Genomic DNA, 20,503 nt, shown 5'->3' with positions numbered 1-20,503 from the left:
ATATAGTTCCCTGACATCTCATTTTCTCTACAGACACCCTTTTACTGGAGAAAATGTCGAAGACCAAGCAGTACACGAAGGAGGAGATAGCGACACACAACAAGCCCGGCGATCTGGCGAGTTTTCTGTCTCTGGAGGTCCTGCTAGTGCTGACTACTTGATAACAATATAGTGGATTGTCGTGGACTCCAAGGTATATGACCTTTCACGCTTCGGTGCTATGCACCCTGGTGGCTTCGCGGTCCTGCTTGACGATGAAGTCGGTGAGTTGATTTATTACCCCATTTCGCGGGCGCAATACCTGAATAACATGCTGAATGTCCCCTTTAGCCGGACAAGACGCAACAGACACATTTTTCTCCTTACACAGGCATGAAGTTCTGCTGAGGCCTCAGTATGCTCGCTTGCAGATTGGTGTAGTCCCAGGAGAGACGGAACAAATCAAACCAAGAGCCATTGGTGCAAAGAGCGAGATCCCATACGCAGAGCCTACATGGCTTACGCCGGGTTATCACAGTCCTTACTACACAGATGTACGTCTCATTTCCAACCATTCCAACGACGAAGCAACTAAATGTCCCTCGCAGGCCCACCGTAAATTCCAGGTAGCTTTCCGCGAGTTTGTGGAACGCGTTGTTCTACCGGACGCTCAAGCCAGAGAGGAAGATGGCAAACGCCCGTCGCAATCGGTCTTTGATGAGATGGCCAAGTTAAATATTATCGCGATGCGCTTTGGTCCCGGCAAACACTTGGAAGGTCGTACCCTCATGAATGGGCTCGTGAAGCCCGAAGAGGTTAGTTTGTCCCGATGCCGTTTACTTCGCGGGTTTTAATAGTCGCCGACAGTTCGACTGCTTCCATGAATTAATCATGGCTCAAGAGTTGGGACGCTTGAATGCCCGTGGTTACACTGATGGGCTTGGCGGAGGAACTGCGATTGGACTCCCCCCTATCATCAACTTCGCCCAACCAGCGCTACGCGACAGAATCGTGGAAGAAGTCTTCTCTGGCCAGAAATTCGTGTAAGTTTTGCACGTCTCAACTAGTCCCACTTGGCTTCATCTCTATTTTTAGATGTCTTGCTATTACCGAGGCGTTCGCCGGTAGCGATGTAGCAGGTCTACGGTGTACCGCTAAGAAGACTGAAGACGGGAAACACTGGATAGTGAATGGTGAGTGCATTACTTCGTAGAACGTGGCAAACTCATATCTCGGGCATAGGCACGAAGAAATGGATCACGAACGGTGCATTCGCAGATTATTTCACCGTTGGTTGTCGCAACGAGAAGGGCATGGTCGTCCTGTGCATCGAGCGACAGGAGGGCTTGGAGACTAAGCTCATCAAGACGTCTTATTCAACGGCTGCCGGAACTGCATACATCACCTTCGACAATGTCAAGGTCCCTGTCGAGAATACGCTTGGACCTGAAGACAAAGGTCTCCACGTTATCCTGAGTAACTTCAATCACGAACGGTGCGCATTTCCGTGATCTTGACCTTGCAGTACCTAAACGGAGTGATAGATGGGGTATGGCATGCGCAAACATCTCATCGCAACGAGTTATCGTTGAGGAGTGCTTCAAGTAAGGTCTTTCCTTTTTTGATCGCGATGTCAGTTCAAGCTGACGCCGCCAGGTGGGCGAACCAACGAAAAGCCTTCGGGAAACCATTAAACTCGCAACCAGTCATCAGAGCCAAACTCGCTCAGATGGTTGCTAGAATTGAAAGCGCTCAGAACTGGCTTGAAAATGTTACTTACCAGATGAACAACATGAGCTACAACCAACAGTCCGACAAATTGGCAGGGTACGTCAAGGGTCTCGGTTTCGATGTCTCTCTTAATACTGACCATGCCTATAGACAAATCGCGTTCTTGAAGATGTACAGTACACATACGTCGCAAGAAACGGCTGCCGATGCTGTCCAGGTCTTCGGAGGTCGTGGGATCACCAGATCGGGGATGGGGAAGTTTATCGAGCATGTAAGTAGTATGTTCCCTATTCCGCGTTAGGTGCTAACCGCTACGGAACAGTACCACCGCACGGTGCCGTTTGACGCGTAAGTGATTCCATCCGTCATTTGACGCCGATTCTGATTTCGCTGCCAGTGTACTTGGAGGAGCCGAAGACGTTCTCGGCGATTTGGGTGTACGACAGGCACTGCGCAAGATGCCCAAGGATTCTAGACTATAACCTGCTTATATCGCCCACATTTGTACCGTACACTAGACATCGTTTTCATATGATAATGGGACCCATACCCCATATACTTGGATGGAGATATTATCTCCGTCGCTTGGATGAAGAGGATGCATTTCGGGTATGAATTACCAGCGCTCCGATTGGCTCAGCCCTATTTGTTGCTTGTTTGTCGTCCGCCTTGCCACACGCTCGGGATAATCACATGCGGCGGACGACATCAGCTCGCCCGATATAACAGGAGGCCTCTACTGCTCCGTCGCTACTTCACCTTTTACCACCACCACCTCCACCGCAGAAATGGCCTCAAAGCAACTCAAGACCTTCTCCAGAGACGAAGTCGCGAAGGTGAGGTTTCCACCTCGTTCGTACACCCACAATGCTGATGGCGCGCGTCCTGGTTTAGCACAATACCCCCGACGATTTGGTAAGAAAGCGACATAGTATAAATATATGCGTTATGCTGATGAGAACGTTTCAGTGGATTATCATCGATGGGAAAGTCTACGATGTAACAAGATTCAAGAACCTCCACCCAGGTGGTGTATCTGTATTTATGGAGGAAGACATTGGTGCGTCCCAGAGAGAGATTTGATATTGTTCTGAAGCTGACTTCTTGCATGATCAGCTGGGCAGGATGCCACAGAAGCCTTCTACGGGCTTCACAGGCATGAGGTGATCGCAAGGCCTCAGTACGCCCGCCTCCAGATTGGCACGATTGAAGGAGAGACTAGCGTTATCCACGGGCGCATTACGGGCGAACTCAGCGCGGTGCCATATGCTGAACCAAACTGGTTGTCCAAGGGATACCACAGCCCATACTACACTGAGGTATGCCCAGCTTCTCAAGATAAACGCGGTGACACTAAAGGAGTACTTCTTTGTAGAATCACAGGCGTTTCCAGAAAGCACTTCGACAATTCTTTGATGAAGTCGTCGCGCCGGATGCCTACGTGCGTCCCTTGTAATCCAGTCCACCTGCAATCAATCTCACCTCATGTTGTTCTAGGCCAGGGAACAAGATGGAAAGCCTCCTAGTGCCAGTGTCATTGAGGCATCGTGGTAAGTACCACATGGCGTATCTAGCAACAAGAACTGAGCCTCTATGTAGCAAGTTGAACCTTCTCGCCATGCGTATGGGACCAGGAAAGCATCTCAAGGGCAAAGAGTTGATGGGCGGGCTAGTCAAGCCTGAAGAGGTAAACTTCTTCCGATACACCGTGCATCCCCTCCACTCACCCTTTGCACGTACAGTTTGACTACTTCCACGAGGTGGGATACATCTTTACTATTCGCTCGACGGTGCTCAAACTTTCCTTCGCTATAGTTGATTGTCACCCAGGAGTTCGTGCGAACGGGCCAACGAGGTTACGGAGACGGTAGGTGCCATGGGTGCAAATTAAAGTACAGTCGTTAATAGCCCTCCCAAGGCTTCCTGAGTGGCTCCGTTATCGGGCTTCCCCCCGTCCTTAATTTCGGCTCTCCCGAAATTCAGGCGAAGGTTGTACCAGACGTCTTTTCAGGCAAGAAGCTCATCTGGTTCGTGTCAATCATTTACGCGCACATTGTACCTCCGACTGACGATTGGGTGCAAAGTTTGGCCATCTCTGAGGCATTCGCCGGTAGCGATGTAGCAGGATTGCGCACTACAGCTACTAAGACCGAGGATGGCAAGCACTGGATCATCAACGGTGAGAACCTCCATCTAAATTAGCTTGTTACTGTGCTCACGTTCATGCTAGGAACGTAAGCGTTGCGCGTTGAACCAGTACGTCGCTGAAGTATACTGATTATACCCCCCTTTTAGTAAGAAGTGGATAACGAACGGAACGTGAGTGTCCGCATCGTGTACATCGATCGGCCTGCTTACAGAATTCCTGGACACTTAGCTTCGCTCACTAGTGAGTCACTGACTGCGCGTGATATTAGTTTATTGACAGTATGCAGCTTCACTGTGGGATGTCGAACAGAGGTAAGTTTTACGTCTGTGTTTTCCACCGCGGACTCTGCTGAGTGAAACGTGCTTCTAGGATGGATTCACTGTGATCCTTGTAGAACGTCAAGAGGGCGTCGAAACAAAGCCAATCAAGACCAGCTACGTGAGTGCAAGATTCTTTGAGGCTCCATCAGAACATGCAGTAACGAGCTCCTCTCAGTCTCCCGCGGCTGGAACTGCTTTCATCACCTTCGAGAATGTCAAGGTGCCAGTCGAAAACACTCTCGGACCAGTTGGTGGAGGCCTATTTGTCATGCTTAGCAACTTCAACCACGAGCGATGGGTGATGTGCTGCTCCGCCGCGAGATCTCAGCGTCTTATCGTGGAAGAATGTCTCCAGTATGTTGGCACTACTTCTATTTACCTCTTCTTGTCCTTATATGTCTTCAGATGGACGAACCAACGGAAAGCATTCGGAAAGCCCTTGAACTCCCAAGCTGTGATCAGGAGCAAGCTCGCAGCCATGATTGCTCGGGTGGAGAGCGTCCAAAATTGGCTTGAGAACATCACGCACCAGATGAACAACATGGTCTGCCTCTTCTGCCTCTTCTCTTCCCAAACATTGACTGACACTCGCGGGAAACGCAGGCTTACAAAGAACAAGCTGCTAAGCTTGCTGGGTATGTTGTCTCTTCCTTGGTGTATGTTTCTTTTGATTGACTTCGTTGCAGTCCAATTGCGTTGCTCAAGATGTATGCCACGAGGTCGGCCCAGGAGACTGCTACCGATGCTGTTCAAGTTCGTCGCTTCTTACACACAGACATTCGACGATCACATGTTAACGTTCCTTCTCTTCCAGATCTTTGGTGGTCGTGGTATCACCAAGACCGGTATGGGTGCCATGATTGAACATGTGAGGCCCGTGATCATTCTAGTCTAGCTCACTTCTCTAACGAACTTGATACAGTATCATCGTACCGTTCCCTTCGATGCTATCTTAGGTGGTGGTACGTACACGTTTTCTGCCATCACTTCGGATTTCCCTGACGATCACAATTACAGCTGAAGATGTTCTCGGTGACCTCGGAGTCCGACAGGCAATCCGCGCCATACCTAAAGATGTTCGTCTATAATATGTGTAGCCTCTGTTGTAATATCCGTAACTATCGTAATATATTTATACACCCCTCTATTTACCGCCAGATTGGTCCTTTCTGGCAGATATATCAAATGGCTTTGACAACCCCAGCCCAACCGCAGTAGCTACTCGTCCTGTCCTCGCAGGCTTATTCCAACCAAACCACTGGAGAACCACGTTCTTCGCAAATATTTCCCCAAAACCGAGCATCACGCCATTCACAAACGGCAATAGTAGGTTGATAGCGACGGCGGCGAACAAGGCTTTGGCACGCGTTTGCGTCGAAAGGGAAGTATCAAACACAGAAACTGTGGCTGAAGGTGGGTTGATTTTTGTGGCTTCCGGTTGTGGTTTGCTTGTCGGTGAAGGCGTCTCGGTATGTTCCGGAAACGACATGGATGGAAACGACGAAGTCAAGGAGGAGGGGATATCTTCCCACTTCTCTGGGTTGTCTGTGCGCGAGGTGACTGAAGCATGTGCGAGACCACTAGGCGGAGCAGCTAGTGGGGCAGCCTGTGGCAATCGATGTGAAACGGTACGAAAGCTCCAGGTTTTGATATTTACTTACCTGCTTCTGAGATTCTCCTGCAACGAGGTCACGAGAATCGGCTGGGCTTGGTGAATCAAAAGAAGACGTGAATGTCACGGAGGGGGCTTCAACCAGTGGCTGCTTTTGCTCAAGACCTCGCCGTGCTAGGTCTTGTTGTTCCGTAGCGCGTAGCGCCTCCCAACGAGCTCGCTCCTTCTCAGCCCGTTCGCGGGCTAGCGCAGACTGCTCTCGCCATGTTTCCACCTGAGACTCGTATTCATGTTTCCATGCATCGTTATCTGAGCTGGAGCTACTGGTATCCGCGCTTGGCTCTTCTGTCGCGACCTTAGGCTGCGGCGCGGGTGCGGATTCTACGCGTTCCGTAGCAAGTGGGGGGACATTGAAAGCGTCGGAAAGCGCTGACTAGAAGCAAAATGAAGTCCAGAAAAGAAGTTATGTACCAATACCGCACACCTGTAGCAGCTTCTGGTCATCATCTTCAATGCCACCGTGAGCATCCATGTCGTTGACGGTCGTCGGTCAGTGCTGCGTTTTTAGCGCTCGTGAAGCACCGGAGTTAGCGGTTAGCGAAGAGCGGGCGCCTCTGATTACCTTGTGGTTCAACTCTATCATGACCTCTGTAACGCGTTCGCTCGTGAGCACTGTTGTGCACAAGAATTTCCATACGCAGGCATGAAACCGCGCCTGCAGTAGAGCCAACACATGTATCGAACTCGCAGGATGGCAGGAACTTCTATCAATCTGGGCATACTCGCGGTCACCAGTTTTGGTCATTTCAAGCCGACCTAGCTCGAGCCACCAGCCTAGCTGGAATAAGGCACCTTCGGCCTGCTACTTCTCGAAGGATCGCTTTTTCAAGTCATTTATTTGACTACTCCACCATTGAGGCGGTCCAGGGGGCAATTGGCAATGTATTACAGGCCTGTCTTGACCGCTTCGAGCAGTGAGCGTATCTTCTCCGCAGTACTGACATACAAATCTGACATCCTCTCAAAGGGCTAATACAACGCGGATGCACGACGCTGAGACCGTTTCTCTATAGAAATTCCCATTATGCGAATATCTTACGCCACCTGTGATGGTGAAGATACATCGGAGATGGATGATTCCTTCGTTTCTACGATCTTCCCTCCTTCCTCATTGAAAGGAAAATTTCCACGGCCAGCTCCCGCCTCTCAATAGGCCCGCTGACAGCATGGGTCTCCTGACATTTTCGTCAAATTACAGAACGCTTCTTTTTCCTTGCCATCCTCATTTCCAAGCGATATAGTTGCTCATGCTCTCTCCAGGAGGCGCTATTATGGCCCATCCTCGTTGGGTCAGCATGCCCGCAAAGATGATGGTCGTACACCGACTGACTATCAGTTTGTCTTGGGTTTATGCAGGTCTACGTCAACAGCCCCCCGGTGTCAACACCTCATACTCCATTACAGGGACAATGGTGATCCAGAGTATCCAAGGCTGCCTTAAGCCCTACCAATTGACTGCCGGTGACGGATATGCATCATGAAAAGTGCCTGGATCCCGTCACTCCCATATAGCCATGGAGGAAAGCCAACTTTCTGATAAGCAAGCCGTCGTGTGAAACACGTACACACGTTGCCTCCACGACTACTTCGTGATACACAAATAGGGAACGGTAACTGCGAATTGTGGCTCACAGTTTGCATTATAGGCAGGCCTGCTCGGCATTTATTTCGCAACAGGGATATCATACTGTCCTTCTAACTCCGAAGCATCATGAGTACATATCATCTGCTTTCATCCTGATTCTCAACTCCAGCGATCCAGCGATACTTTTTCATGCAACTCCGATGTACCGATATCTCCAGTTCTTGATGTGACCTTGGGCATCGCAATCCAAACGCTGGAAGCAATCAGCTAAGTAAGCTAAGTAGAAGCTACCTATTAACCTCACTTAACCAGGTGCTCCGTGGCCTCGGTATCTACAGTAATATTAACGTCAGACGGGTATTGTCCAGTTCGTCTTCCTTAAATTTTGATCCCATACAACCCATACCAGGCAGGTGGGCTCCAGTGTCACAGAGCTTCCTTTGTCATACGGCAACGAGGCCGACACGCAGGAGCTCATCGTTTATTTTGTCATGATTGTGCCCCTCGTCACGACAGATTCTTGCGGGCGATTTATGCTCGAGTCAACGACTTCGGTGAGTCATCTCTTCGGTCCGTATAATCCATTCAATGCGGAGTGTAGAGTTCCTTGCCTTGGTACTACATGGATAAGTCGCCTATCTACTTCCGGCACTTTGCTACCGAAACAAGCCGCTGAGTCCTGACGCTCTGATTATACAATCGCACAGGTTCGACGCCCGGTCTGTCAATTTGGTGATCTCGTGATAGCTCCAGACTGCATGCTATTCCATCCTAGATTACCTCTATCGGATTGCGAATGACTATAAGTAGCGTCATGTCCACATCAGTTAACATCAACCGACACTCCTTATTTCTCCAAAGTACCCAACACCTTCCAAGTAAAGGTAATCAGATTTGTGCCTTATATTCCCCCTTGCTGACCTTCGGGCAGATATGTGCACGGCGGAACTCATAGGCGATTACTATAGGGGATGCCAGGTCCGTATATGATTATGATAGGGCATCATCTATCCTCACGCGCAAGTGCCAGCATTTTGTGGGTTTATATTACACAGGCGAGAGAACAGACTGCAACTCGCCAAAGTGTGGGGTCAGTGCTGCGCATAGACACACGGCGCCGAACTGTCCGTGTCCGAAAGTGAGGCTTGCGACGATCAACACTGTATTCGTCCGTGCTGATGTTAGTAATGCATTTGTAGCAAGACCAGGACGAGCGCAAAGTACGGAATATGTTCCAAGTGTCTTGCGATGCGTGTAGAGCTGCTGCATTCGAACGCTTATCATCAGGTCGAGGGTAACCACAGCGTTGGGCGATGCATATTTCTAGTTGATACCAGTCCATGGCTGTGCCGTTGGGCAGTGTACAATATCCTATCCATCATCTATGCGAGGGGAGGGATCCTTGAACAATTGCCATCTGAGGTAAGGACCTAGGCACGCAGACCAAATCATGACGCGTGTGGTCGCACATGGATCATGTGTCCAGGGTCGATACACCTTCAGTCAAAGCCAGAGAAGCAACAATTTGCAGGGACCTTCGCGCGCGCAACCTCGCATGTAGATCCATATGCATCTCTTTCTTTGCCGATGTAGCACCATCAACAGTGACTCCAGCGGCTACGGACAACAATCGATGAGATAGTTTGGGCTGATGCTGAATTCGTATCAGCTGATAACAATGTGTATTGAATAGAGGCCGGAGAGTGCTGATATCCGAGCGCAGAGCTAGTCTTAACATAGGATGTTCAAGTGAAGTGGAGGACCACCGCTACAAAGGACTAGAAGCGTTTCCCTCCTCTCTTGATGGGTTGTCTCGCACCCTGACGGTTAGAGGTTCCGACCGTGCCTTTTTTCAGTTGGGCGATTCGGCGTCTTCGCTCAGCCTCGCTGTCTTCGTCACTGCTGCTAGGAGCTGGCGGCTTAGCTTTTTTGGTAGGTCTGTGTGGGGAAGAGTCATCATCGGAAACCGGAACGTTTGTTGACGGTTGATTTGAGGCGCTTGGTAGTGGTGACTTCATCCCCTGCGAGGATGAGGTGTGTGGGGCATCGAGGACACGTTCTTTGCCCTTATCTGTGGTCTGCGGTGGTTCATCATCGCTGTCTGATTCAGTAGCCGAGTCGGCGGTGACTGGTCGTCTGGAGGAAGCACCAGACTTAGGCGACGAAGAGGGAACCCTTGTATCAACTTTGGGGAGATCTCGGACGGGGGGCTGGTCAATTTCTGGAGTGGTAAAACCTTTGTCCACGAGCAGCGGAGGGACAGGCCGTATCTTTGGTTGGGAAGTCGGTGGATTTACTACAGCCCGCAGTTCTGGTTTAGCGGCTGTTGACAGTATGGACGCTACGAGTTCAAGCGAAGCAAGAAGAAAATTCAACTGCCTGAAAACCTGATAGGTAGATAAGGAGGTGACTCACGGAGTTCTGGGATGAAGTTGAACATGGCTGTCATGCGGCGAAGCGTAGTAGCTAGGCGGGGTTTGGAAATGGCATGCCTGACGTGCGTATCGACCGTTCGTCTTGCGGTGCGAGCCATTTTGTCAACAGCCTGGATATGCAGGAAGGCCATCGAAGTAACCATCAGGTATTTGTGAGTGCGAAGCAGGAGAGATAGGAAAATTGCTGACGAACCTTCTCAAGATCTGCCTCAGGTAGCTCGCAAACTGGGTCAGCTGAGGCGAACGCAAGATGGTTCACGCTGATGAGGGGCATCACAAGGTGCTTCGATATTATCTCAGCAGACAATTTGTGGCCAACGAAGTTCGTCTCCCATCGCCACTTGAAAGCCTCACACTCGAGGTCGAACGCGAGGTCCTGCGGAGCGTGGCATGGCGTGTTGCTCAATCAGCTTCTTCCTCGTTGTAACGTCGAGGTAGGCGAGATAGCTCACAGAGTAGTTGGAGTCAACAACTTCGAACGATAGTTCTGCGATACCCCCTAGCGTGTGCGCTTGGGAAAGGAGCTCGTGGCACGACGTTCTCCAAGATTGTTCGTCTTTCAAAACGTCATATGGTGGGGCAGCGGTGATTGGGTTATTTATACGCCAGCGTCGAGCTAGGTCTTTACTGGACAGAACTAATCACATTAATATCAAAGGAAGAGGCGTCGAGGGATCCATAGTTTCGTTACACCGGGTATTGTGATGCACGATGTGTCGACGAACCTTCTGACCAGACTGACTTCGTGTCAGTCACAAGAAGGATGCAGGATAGATTATCCGGTGCCGAATAGAATTTCTAGACAAAGAAGTCAGAAATATAGCAAACGAGCCACGGAATGCCAGTTGCTGCTCTCGTGGCCCCTAGTAGGCGTGTCAATACAAACGAGCAAATATGGGGTAGATTTCGGGTTATCGACTTTGACCAGCCATTCTTTGTCGAGAAGCAGCTTCGCGTGATCCTGTAGATCAGAAACAAGTTGGGTAACAAGACGCGGCGTATAAGTAGCGAGTCAAGAACCTCGGAGAATTGTTCCATATTGAAGAGGCCGTGCTGTAGAATGACCGTCCTGAGGGGCTCCTGGGACGCTGAAAAGGTGCTTTGACGCGTTCAACTTGAACTTGAACTTGAACTTGTATGTAAATCCAACGAAGGAAGGTCACTTTGGCCTCAAAGAGGCATTACTGTTACCAGCCTTGTGAGTGTGACTGGCGAGAAGATTGAATTGATAGCGCCCATCCCTGATTTGCTGACTTCAGGCGCCCATGCGCCCTGTGAGGTTGCAATCCATTGCCTTTGCACTGCGAGGGCGGTCATTGCCTTTGTAGTGAGTAGTGTGCTTCAGTCTAACAGTGATTGGCCTTTGATATACTCAATTTTTGGCCAGGAGATGGAGGAAGGCGAGCTAGAGCCATCTTCTGCTCAAGCATATGATCCCGCCTACGAATGGCCAGGGACCACGTCCGACTTCAATGAGTATGTCGGTCCTTCTGATTCATATGCTGCCGCCTGGAGTTCCGATGCACACAATCCCACTCTGCTCGAAGCTACCGCCAGCTTGCCCGACCCTGGTTCAACTAGCGGAGGTCCCAATCTCGTCTCGCGCTCTACGAATGATTCCTGTTTGCGTTTCGTCGTCATTCAATCTGGTATACTCCCCGCAAAACACAAAGTTGCTATGGCAGACGGATATCCCGAACTTCAGTTTGGGAGGGATGCTGCTCCGACTGGAAGCTCCATCCCGAGGGTGAGGCTCAAAGAGATGGAAGTGTCTAAAGTACACGCCTCCGTCTACTGGGACGGAGCTAGGAAAGAGTGGGGTATCGTCGATATGGGGTCAAAGCATGGCACGTTCGTAAGGCACTCTCCGCAAGGCAACGACCACAACACGATAGACCCGCACGACGTCGGCGCGAGGCTGTCCCCTCCAAGGATGGCAAGTATGCCTCGCATGCTCAGACATTTGGACCAACTGACGATAGGCAGTACTACTTTCCTGGTCCATCTCCATAAAGCCCCAGCCTGCGACATCTGTTCTCCCGGGAGCGGTGAAGAAATCCCACTCTTTCCTACTCCCAAGAGGTCACACTCGTTGAAACAATCTCGAGTGGGTGAAGGATCAGATCCTGCTCGTGTGCCCGCGCCCCAAAGAAGTGACCCTAGAGCCGCCTTATCCATGCTGAAGCGGAGCCTTCTCACTCGTCATAATTCACCCACCCCAGCATCCGCCAGCTCTTCGAGGTCGGGCTCCCCGGTGAGTGCGTCGAAAGCATATGTCGATAGATCGGCACGTCGCAGGGCACTCCAGTCAGCTTCGCAGCACGACGCACCAGGCGTCCCTTCGATAAATGTTGCTCTACCAGCGCTCACGAACAGAGCTCAATACCCAACTGGCAGCGTGTCGGAACCTATATCGCCGCGCGCTCTAACGCCGGACATACCAGTTTCTCAACCTCCGGCTCCCTTGCCTAACACGAATGTGGGTTATCGATTGTTGATGGGACAAGGCTGGGAACCAGGAACTGCTCTCGGTACGCACGATAATACCTCGGCTTTGGAAGGCCGGACCGCGCTAGTAGAGCCATTGGAGCTGGCCTCTAGCACGAATCGTGCTGGGCTCGGAATGCCCTCCAACGATCAGAAGTCAGGTGAACGTCCCAACATTGCTCCGAATAGAGAACGAGACAAGTTTCGACGATGGCAAGAAGATCGGTTTCGCACCTCTGGCCGACAGTGAAGCCGCCGACTTCGAATTCAAATTCTATGTCGGATACTTTGACCCTTGGAATGATGAATCTCCTCCGTCACTCACAGTCCTTTATTTGCCGCACCTGTGTAAGTTACCTACGAATATATAAATTGCCGTGAAGGTTGCACTACCTGTCAGTCTCCTTATGTCGCATGCAACCTGCATCGTGTTCCAGGGACGAAGTATGAAGCATGTCAACGCGAATCGCCTCGTGGTGGTTACTATTCAGGGATCACGCGTCGCGACGCGAGTTCGCGATGTTTTGATCTATTTGAGGCAAGGTCACGTGGTGGTTCGAAGGCTCAAAATTGTTTCCGTTCTCAGAGTTGTTCAAGTTCTCTTGGAGGCTGACACCCATTTCGACTCTGCTATTTCGTTCGTTCTCCTTTCTTTCCTCAACCACCACCATCCTGCGCTTTTGGCACTTCGCTGTACACTTCTTCCTCTACCACACGACGTAACACTTCAATCGAACCAACATCAAGGCAACCCCGCTCGCGTCCCCACATTCATCAACCAGGACACAACAGCAGTACTTGAATGGCGAGCAATCAACAACGAGTAAGTCCCGCGTTCTAGGCGTTCTCGTAATGGCGGGCCTAAATATCATCTGCTAGCTTTCGATGCGACCTCGCGCGATGACCAGAGGCAAAGTCGACGAGAACGCAACCAGCAGACACATTCGTCAGCCATCTACATCAACTGTCAATGGCGTGGCTCGCATGTCAATTAGCGGGGTGAAGGCAGCAGGACAACCAGGTCGCGTCGCGTTGAGCGAAGTTACAACCACCGCCGTCAATCGTAGGGTAAGCACTTCAACATTACAACATAGTGCACGAACTAACATGGCGTTCCATCAGGATTCCTATAATAAGCTCGCCGGCAAAGAGAAAGAGGAAACTGGCCTGAAGCGAAGCCGCTCATCGAACACCATCACCACCGCCCAACGCGTTCCTCTTCGTAGTCAGGCCTCCACAGCCACCGGGTTGAACACCCGCGGACCCGCCCAGCGTATACAGCCTCAAAGACCTCAAGTCAGGAACTCGCGTCTCGCTGTACACCAGACGTTCGTGCCACCATTGGAAGAGGATGAAGACCAAGAAGACGACTGCGCCATGGAAGTTGAACAGCATCTGGATGTCCAAAATCGGCAATCAGCACATGGACATCCTCTCGATGAAGAGCCCGAAGAACAGATGGTCGATCTCGACGAGAGCGAGGATGAAGAAGAGACCGCTCGTGTTCGCAAGCACCCCCGTATCTGGCCCGACATGGCAACTGAAGCCCGCATGCGACAAGAGCAACAAGTCAAGGAGATAACCGACAAGTTCGTGGACCAAGTTGATGTATTTGACACAACAATGGTATCTGAGTACGCCGAGGATATCTTTGAGTACATGGGCGAGCTTGAGGTTTGTCCCGCATCTTGATCTCCGTCCCTCTGACGCTGATGGCCGATCAATAGGAGGAAATGATGCCGAACGGGGACTACATGGCGACTCAGCATGAACTGAACTGGTCGATGCGACAGACCTTGGTTGACTGGCTGTTACAAGTGCACCTCCGATACCATATGGTACCGGAGACTCTTTGGATTGCTATCAACATCATCGACCGATTCTTGAGCAAGCGAGTGGTGTCTTTGGTTAAGCTCCAACTTGTGGGTGTCACCGCCATGTTCATCGCTGCCAAGTACGAGGAGATCGTCGCACCATCCGTCGAGGAGTTCGTCTTCATGACCGAGAACGGCTACTCCAAAGAAGAGATCCTAAAGGGGGAGCGCATCATGCTACAGACGCTAGATTTCAAGATCTCCCACTACTGCTCGCCATACAGCTGGATGAGGAAAATCAGCAAAGCGGACGACTACGACATCCAAACCAGGACACTAAGCAAGTTCTTAACTGAGGTCACTCTCTTGGATCACCGTTTCTTGAGGGCGAAGCCAAGCTTGGTTGCCGCAGTGGGTATGTACACTGCAAGGAAGATGTTGGGAGGAGACTGGGTGAGTTTCTTGCAAACGTGCAAAACGCATTGTCTGAGGGCACGTGACTTACCCTCCATTTTAATAGAACGAGGGCTTTACCTTTTACTCTGGCTTCACCGAGGAACAGCTACTACCGGGCCACCTCTTGCTCATCGATAAGTTGGTCGGGGCGAATTTTGGGAAGATGTACGTCCACAAGAAGTACGCCCATAAGAAATTCCTCAAGGCATCTATCTTCGCGACCGAGTGGGCTCGCGTTCATGCCGGCGATGATCTTATGGCACTTGAAGAGTAAGGCAGCATAACGGACATCTATCATCTATCCTTGTACTATATCATCATTCTTCCCCACTATGTCCTTCTTGGACTTCATCTATCCACTGTCGCCCCATCACATCTGTTTACTATTCAACACACTATTCCTATCTTCATCATCAACAATCCCAATTGTTTGACTATCCCATTCTTCATTGAATTTCTCTTGTCCGTCTATGTCTGCCTTGCTCTCGCTGTCGTCGCTATGCCCAAGTCCTCTCTCCGATGCCTCAAGCCAACACTCATTTCATGACAAAGCCACTCGTTCATGCATTATTCCTTGCCCCTCTCCCTCCTCCACCTCAGGACGCCATTCACCTTCAACGTCCACGAAACCAGATATACGCATGTGCCTATGATCCATACGACCATTGTTACATCATGCCCATCCATCCCGTCATGCAATCTGTATCTCAAACACTGCATCTTCCTCAGCATCTCCCGCCTCTTGGTTTCGTTCACCCGCCGCAAAAGTTCGCTTATTCCAATTTATAGTTTCAATTATCGCTCTTCATCTTTGTGTATGTTATTTCTCTCCATCTCTAGCTTTGTCCCATTTCTTTCGGCATTCATTGTGCATACATAATCCTTAAGGCATTATCACGTCCCCTTCGCTGTTTCTCATCCAACCCCATCGCCCTCTCTTGCAGAACCCAACCATTTGGCGTAGTGTATACAATGTACATTCGTAGCCATTTGCGCAGGGCGCTATATTTATTCTCTGAACCAGTGAAGATTCAGCCCACGAAAGAAAAGCTTGCTCGAAGTCACAGGCTATTCCCTTGACCATACCATGTTATAAAACTTGTGAGCCTTGGCCATGACAGTCACAAGGCATCCCAAGGGACGGAGGTTAGTAAAACCCGCTGATATTCGCGTTTACGGGGTGCACCCCGGGTTACGTAATGAACACGACCGGTATTCACGATCCTAAATCACATGCGAAGGTATATATTAGAACTGCTGAACCCCGGTGCCGTGCTCGAAACCAAATTCTCCTCCACTACTACCACCATGTCAGAACTCTCATTCAAAGGCCATACCGTTGTCATTACTGGTGCTGGCGGTGGACTTGGCAAGGCGTACGTGATTCAGTCTCGTGTGAAGCAATGAGCCTGTAACTAGCAGTTGCTGACGTCGTGTCCCTTGATTAGATATTCATTACTTTTTGCTTCCCGGGGAGCCAACGTTGTCGTGAACGACTTCAATGGCGCTGCGGCACAAAAGGTCGTAGACGAGATCGTGCGGGGTACGTGTGCCGGATCTTGTCACTGATACAAATCTGACCGGGAGTGCTCTGTAGCTGGCGGAAAGGCCGTGGTGAACACTTCATCGGTGACCGACGGTGCAGCTGTAATCAAGACTGCTGTTGACAACTTTGGTACCGTTACGATACTTCTGAACAATGCCGGTATCCTGAGAGACAAGGGGTGCGTCGCACGTACTCTCCGGGAGCTCCTGATATTGATGCACGCCTTTATCAAGCTTCAAGAACATGACAGACAAAGAGTGGGATCAGATCAATGAAGTTCACCTCAAGGGTGCCTTCTCATGCACAAAAGCCGCCTGGCCCATCTTCCGCAAGCAGAAGTTTGGTCGCGTCATTAACACCGCCAGCGCAGCTGGGTTGTACGGTAAGTGAAGGTGAATGTTATCGCGAGCTTTGTAATTTATACTGCCTCGTAGGTAACTTCGGACAGGCAAATTACAGCGCTGCTAAAGCTGCCCTCATCGGTTTCTCTAAAACACTCGCGAGAGAAGGTGCTAAATATGGCATCAAGTCGACCGCAATTGCCCCTGTTTGTAGACTTCCGTTTGTCAGGTATTCTATGCTGAATTAACCCTTTAGCTTGCCGCGTCTGCCATGACCGAAACTGTTATGCCCCCGGAGATGCTCGCCAACTTCAAGGTACGATACCACTTATCTAACTGACGGAAGTATCCCCAGAGCTGACCTTCTAATGCAGCCTGAATTCGTTGCTCCATTCGTCGCAGCAATCTGCCATCCGGATGGACCTGATGCATCGGGCAAAATCTTCGAAGTCGGCGCTGGATACATCGCTGAAATCCGCTGGGAACGAAGCAATGGTGCTGTGATGAAGACAGATGCTTCCTTCACCCCATCAGCCGTACGTCTCCTCCGACCCATTCTAGCTAGTCCCGGTTACTAAGCATATCCCCAGGTCAAGGCTAAATGGAGCGAGATCACTGATTTCTCCTCCAAGGTTGACCAGTGAGTAATCATTCTGCTGCTTACCTCTATTGTTTTTGATTCTCTTTAGCCCCAACCCCGGACCTGACGTCGACGCTGTGGTAAGAGATACCCCTTCCCGCACAGTTGGAATCGCAGGCTGACAGACTAATTTAAAATTCAGAGCAAGCTCAAAATCGCAGCCAAACTGCCACCCAATGCCCAAGCATCACCCGAAGTTCGTTTCGATGGTCAGACTGCCATTGTCACTGGGTCAGGAGGCGGTCTCGGTCGCGCATACGCCCACCTCTACGCTCGACTTGGTGCAAACGTTGTTATCAACGACGTAAACGAGAAAGCCGCTAACGCTGTCGTTGACGAGATCGTTCAAGGTAAGTCTAGAGTTCTGTAATACATCATCGTACTAACACCAATGTCTTGCAGCTGGTGGAAAAGCAGCAGCCGCCGTTTGTTCAGCGGAGGAAGGCGAAAAGATCGTCCAAGTTGCCCTGGAGAAGTTCGGCGGTGTACATATCCTCGTCGCCAATGCTGGTATTCTTCGAGACAAGTCGTTCACGGCCATGACCGAGCAAGAGTGGGATCTTGTGGTAGCTATTCATCTTCGGTTAGCTTTCTTTCATCTTCTACGTTTATAATAATGCTGACTATTTGATTATAGTGCCACATATAAGGTCAGACCGTCGCTAGCAGTCGTGCCTAACGGAACTGAAGGCACTTTATTCTTAGTGTGCCAAAGCCGTCTGGCCCATCTTTTTGAAGCAGAAATACGGCCGAATCCTGACGACAACGTCGGTTGTTGGCATTTGTAAGTGTTAATTCGCGTGTGTTGTCCTTCTGCTCATCTTGTTTTATAGACGGTAACTTCGGTCAGGCCAACGTATGTGCTTGATTCATGACTCGCTGGTTCATGTACTTATGTCGCTGTTAGTACTCGACCGCTAAAGCTGGCATTATCGGGTTGACTCGTGTCCTCGCCATCGAGGGCAAGAAGTACAACATTCTAGCTAACACCATTGCCCCCACTGCTGGTACCGCCATGACAGCCACCGTATGGTTAGTAGTATCGACCTTTTACTCGTTCTTATCACCTAACAGACTGAATAGGCCGCAAGAGATGCTTGACGCCTTCAAGCCCGATTTTGTCGCTCCTGTCGTTGGTTACCTCACGAGTGCAGGTATGTGCTTTCCGCATCTCTTTTTGTGCATGATTGAACCTTTTCGCCTCAGCCAACGAAGAGAGTACCGGCGGTATCTTCGAAATTTCCGGTGGCTGGGCCGCTCAAACCCGCTGGCAACGCGCTGGTGGGCACGGGTTCCCCACCAACAGGCCTCTCACACCTGAAGATGTTATTGCTAAATGGGGCGTCATCACCAACTTTGACGACGGGAGAGACACCCACCCAAGCACGACATCAGAGGCCGTGCAACAGGTATTACCTCTGGGAACCTCCATTCCATCATGACACTGACCTATATCTTGTAGCTGGTTGAGAACTTTGGCAATACTGGTTCAGACTCTGTGAAGGCGAAGCTGTGAGTTGTACTACCAGTGGTCGTTGTGTACATGGAAAGCTAGTGTATTTAGTCTTTGTTGTTTTCGTTCATTATCACACATAATCTTTGCAAGTATCCACAAGGCCTGAGTGAAGGTGTTCCACAAGACTCGCTTTACAATCAGCCTCTCTATGTACATCTCGGGGCTCGGCCAAGTGATTGGCATGTGATTACTTGATTGTCGACTGACCATATAAACTCCTCGCGCTCAGTCCATTCGGTACTCTTTCTGAATGGCCAATTTCAAGGACCCCAAAGCTTTCGCCGACGCTGAAGACTCTGCATTGGTTACAGAGGCAAAGCAGCAGATTTCTGCTCCTGTTGACTACCAATTCACGGAACGGGATGTCATCCTTTACAATTTAGGCATCGGGGCTACCGCGAAGGAGCTTCAGTGGACTTTCGAGGGAGACGACGAATTCGCTGCTCTACCGACGTTTGGCGTTATTCCTCAGTTCCAGGCCAGCGGTGGTATGGCTTTGGATTGGCTACCTAATTTCAACCCGGTACGTGCCCGTACCATCGGGACCTGCGGAGTGCGTCTGAATGGTCCGGAATCGTATGTAGGCCAAACTTCTGCACGGTGAACAGTATTTGAGCCTGAAGGCTCCGATACCGACATCCGGAAACCTTGTCAGCGAAGCCCGGTGAGTTTCTCTTCATTGGACTGTGTCATTATACTGAATGATGGGTGCGCGCTAGGCTCATGGAAGTCCTTGATAAAGGCAAGGCTGCGGCGGTCACCTCCATTGTGGAGACGCGGGACAAGGACACCGGAGAGCTCATTTTCGAGAACCAGTCGACCGTGTTCATCCGTGGTGCCGGTGGATTCGGTGGCAGGCGAGTAGGGAAGGGTACGCGATCTCAGTGTGCGATCTCACTGGGACTGTGGGTCTGACGAGTATATATATAACAGACAGAGGGGCAGCGTCTGCCATCAATGCCCCTCCTAAGCGTGCCCCGGACGCAACCTTGGAAGAGCAGACAAGCCCCTCTCAGGCCGCATTGTACAGGTATGTCTGACACACCACCGTGCGTTCGATCAATCCAATTCAATGCTCCATCCAACCAGACTGAGCGGCGATTCCAATCCCCTGCATGTAGGAGGCCTAGCATCAATCTCTAGTCACCGTGTTGTACTCATTGTATCCACGCGTAGATCCTTCCTGAGTTCGCTGCCATTGGGGGCTTTGATCAACCCATCCTCCATGGCCTGTGTTCCATGGGAATCGCTGGCAAACATGTGTTGAAGTCATTCGGAGAGTACACAGACATCAAAGTCAGGTAAAGAATTTGCTCCCTCCATTATGGGCCGATGCAGAGTGTTGGTCTCATCGCTCATCGCTCTAGATTCGCTGGGGTTGTTTTCCCGGGAGAGACGTTGGTTACTCATATGTGGAAAGAAGGGTCCAAAGTTGTGTTCGGTAAGCCCAACCAGAAAGTGTCTCCATCGTAATGGACGCTGAAAAATCAAGCATAGTCACCAAAGTGAAGGAACGTGATACCATCGTGTTAGCCTCAGCCGCAGTGACTTTGAAGGAAAGCCAACCGAAGGCCAAGCTGTAGCGTGTCTAACGAGTATGTACGGTAGTGTGTATTGAATGTTATATTGTTCGGCAAAGCAATTGAAGTCCAGAAATCCACAACCACAAAACAGGAAGCATGAAAACAGACGGGGTATCTCGGATGCTTGGATATAGGTTGCATAAGATATGGTAGGTGGTATCTACTACGTGCATCTAATGGACAATAAATTTATGCGCCTCAAAGGTGCTATCGACTTTGCCGACGACGATCACTTCCTCCGTGGTCAGT

General features: G+C 50.5%; 7 protein-coding genes across 7 annotated transcripts; 5 read left to right on the top strand and 2 right to left on the bottom strand.

Annotated features, from left to right (window-relative positions):
* Positions 1-53: 53 nt before the first annotated feature.
* PC9H_009728 (uncharacterized protein) lies at positions 54-2,192 on the top strand (the record flags this gene model as incomplete). The annotated part of the gene is made up of 12 exons (XM_036779226.1): positions 54-146; positions 173-263; positions 331-533; positions 588-794; positions 847-1,022; positions 1,075-1,172; positions 1,222-1,474; positions 1,524-1,583; positions 1,636-1,806; positions 1,861-1,981; positions 2,012-2,058; positions 2,108-2,192. 12 exons carry the CDS (start codon positions 54-56, stop codon positions 2,190-2,192), a joined length of 1,605 nt encoding a protein of 534 aa, XP_036628615.1.
* Positions 2,193-2,498: 306 nt separating this feature from the next.
* PC9H_009727 (uncharacterized protein) lies at positions 2,499-5,267 on the top strand (the record flags this gene model as incomplete). Its single annotated transcript, XM_036779225.1, has 20 exons — positions 2,499-2,546; positions 2,605-2,625; positions 2,680-2,770; positions 2,827-3,029; positions 3,086-3,151; positions 3,208-3,260; positions 3,310-3,397; positions 3,453-3,470; positions 3,526-3,577; positions 3,629-3,737; positions 3,795-3,889; positions 4,139-4,170; positions 4,229-4,297; positions 4,355-4,533; positions 4,585-4,723; positions 4,783-4,814; positions 4,866-4,932; positions 4,994-5,047; positions 5,102-5,141; positions 5,197-5,267. The coding sequence occupies 20 exons, from the start codon at positions 2,499-2,501 to the stop codon at positions 5,265-5,267; spliced, it is 1,527 nt and encodes a 508-aa protein (XP_036628614.1).
* A 56-nt stretch (positions 5,268-5,323) lies between these two features.
* PC9H_009726 (uncharacterized protein) lies at positions 5,324-6,323 on the bottom strand (the record flags this gene model as incomplete). The annotated part of the gene is made up of 3 exons (XM_036779224.1): positions 5,324-5,785; positions 5,841-6,224; positions 6,276-6,323. 3 exons carry the CDS (start codon positions 6,321-6,323, stop codon positions 5,324-5,326), a joined length of 894 nt encoding a protein of 297 aa, XP_036628613.1.
* A 2,891-nt stretch (positions 6,324-9,214) lies between these two features.
* PC9H_009725 (uncharacterized protein) lies at positions 9,215-11,188 on the bottom strand (the record flags this gene model as incomplete). Its single annotated transcript, XM_036779223.1, has 8 exons — positions 9,215-9,777; positions 9,852-9,981; positions 10,065-10,247; positions 10,324-10,508; positions 10,597-10,669; positions 10,758-10,832; positions 10,892-10,924; positions 11,063-11,188. 8 exons carry the CDS (start codon positions 11,186-11,188, stop codon positions 9,215-9,217), a joined length of 1,368 nt encoding a protein of 455 aa, XP_036628612.1.
* Positions 11,189-11,261: 73 nt separating this feature from the next.
* Positions 11,262-12,608, top strand: PC9H_009724 (uncharacterized protein; the record flags this gene model as incomplete). The annotated part of the gene is made up of 1 exon (XM_036779222.1): positions 11,262-12,608. The coding sequence occupies one exon, from the start codon at positions 11,262-11,264 to the stop codon at positions 12,606-12,608; it is 1,347 nt and encodes a 448-aa protein (XP_036628611.1).
* A 552-nt stretch (positions 12,609-13,160) lies between these two features.
* On the top strand, positions 13,161-14,902 carry PC9H_009723 (uncharacterized protein; the record flags this gene model as incomplete). The annotated part of the gene is made up of 4 exons (XM_036779221.1): positions 13,161-13,181; positions 13,238-14,032; positions 14,086-14,625; positions 14,693-14,902. The coding sequence occupies 4 exons, from the start codon at positions 13,161-13,163 to the stop codon at positions 14,900-14,902; spliced, it is 1,566 nt and encodes a 521-aa protein (XP_036628610.1).
* Positions 14,903-15,936: 1,034 nt separating this feature from the next.
* On the top strand, positions 15,937-20,254 carry PC9H_009722 (uncharacterized protein; the record flags this gene model as incomplete). Its single annotated transcript, XM_036779220.1, has 26 exons — positions 15,937-16,004; positions 16,077-16,171; positions 16,226-16,352; positions 16,408-16,556; positions 16,609-16,721; positions 16,772-16,831; positions 16,890-17,051; positions 17,106-17,155; positions 17,205-17,235; positions 17,298-17,505; positions 17,558-17,738; positions 17,793-17,805; positions 17,861-17,939; positions 17,989-18,011; positions 18,063-18,187; positions 18,239-18,309; positions 18,362-18,564; positions 18,618-18,653; positions 18,937-19,194; positions 19,256-19,335; positions 19,391-19,542; positions 19,605-19,701; positions 19,761-19,788; positions 19,848-19,972; positions 20,039-20,112; positions 20,169-20,254. 26 exons carry the CDS (start codon positions 15,937-15,939, stop codon positions 20,252-20,254), a joined length of 2,694 nt encoding a protein of 897 aa, XP_036628609.1.
* Between the last annotated feature and the right edge of the window lie 249 nt (positions 20,255-20,503).

This window comes from Pleurotus ostreatus (assembly GCF_014466165.1).
Source record: "Pleurotus ostreatus strain PC9 chromosome Unknown scaffold_7, whole genome shotgun sequence".
Classification (NCBI taxonomy): Eukaryota; Fungi; Basidiomycota; class Agaricomycetes; order Agaricales; family Pleurotaceae; genus Pleurotus; species Pleurotus ostreatus.
Note: the sequence above shows the minus strand (reverse complement) of the source record. Positions and strands in the feature narration are given on the sequence as shown.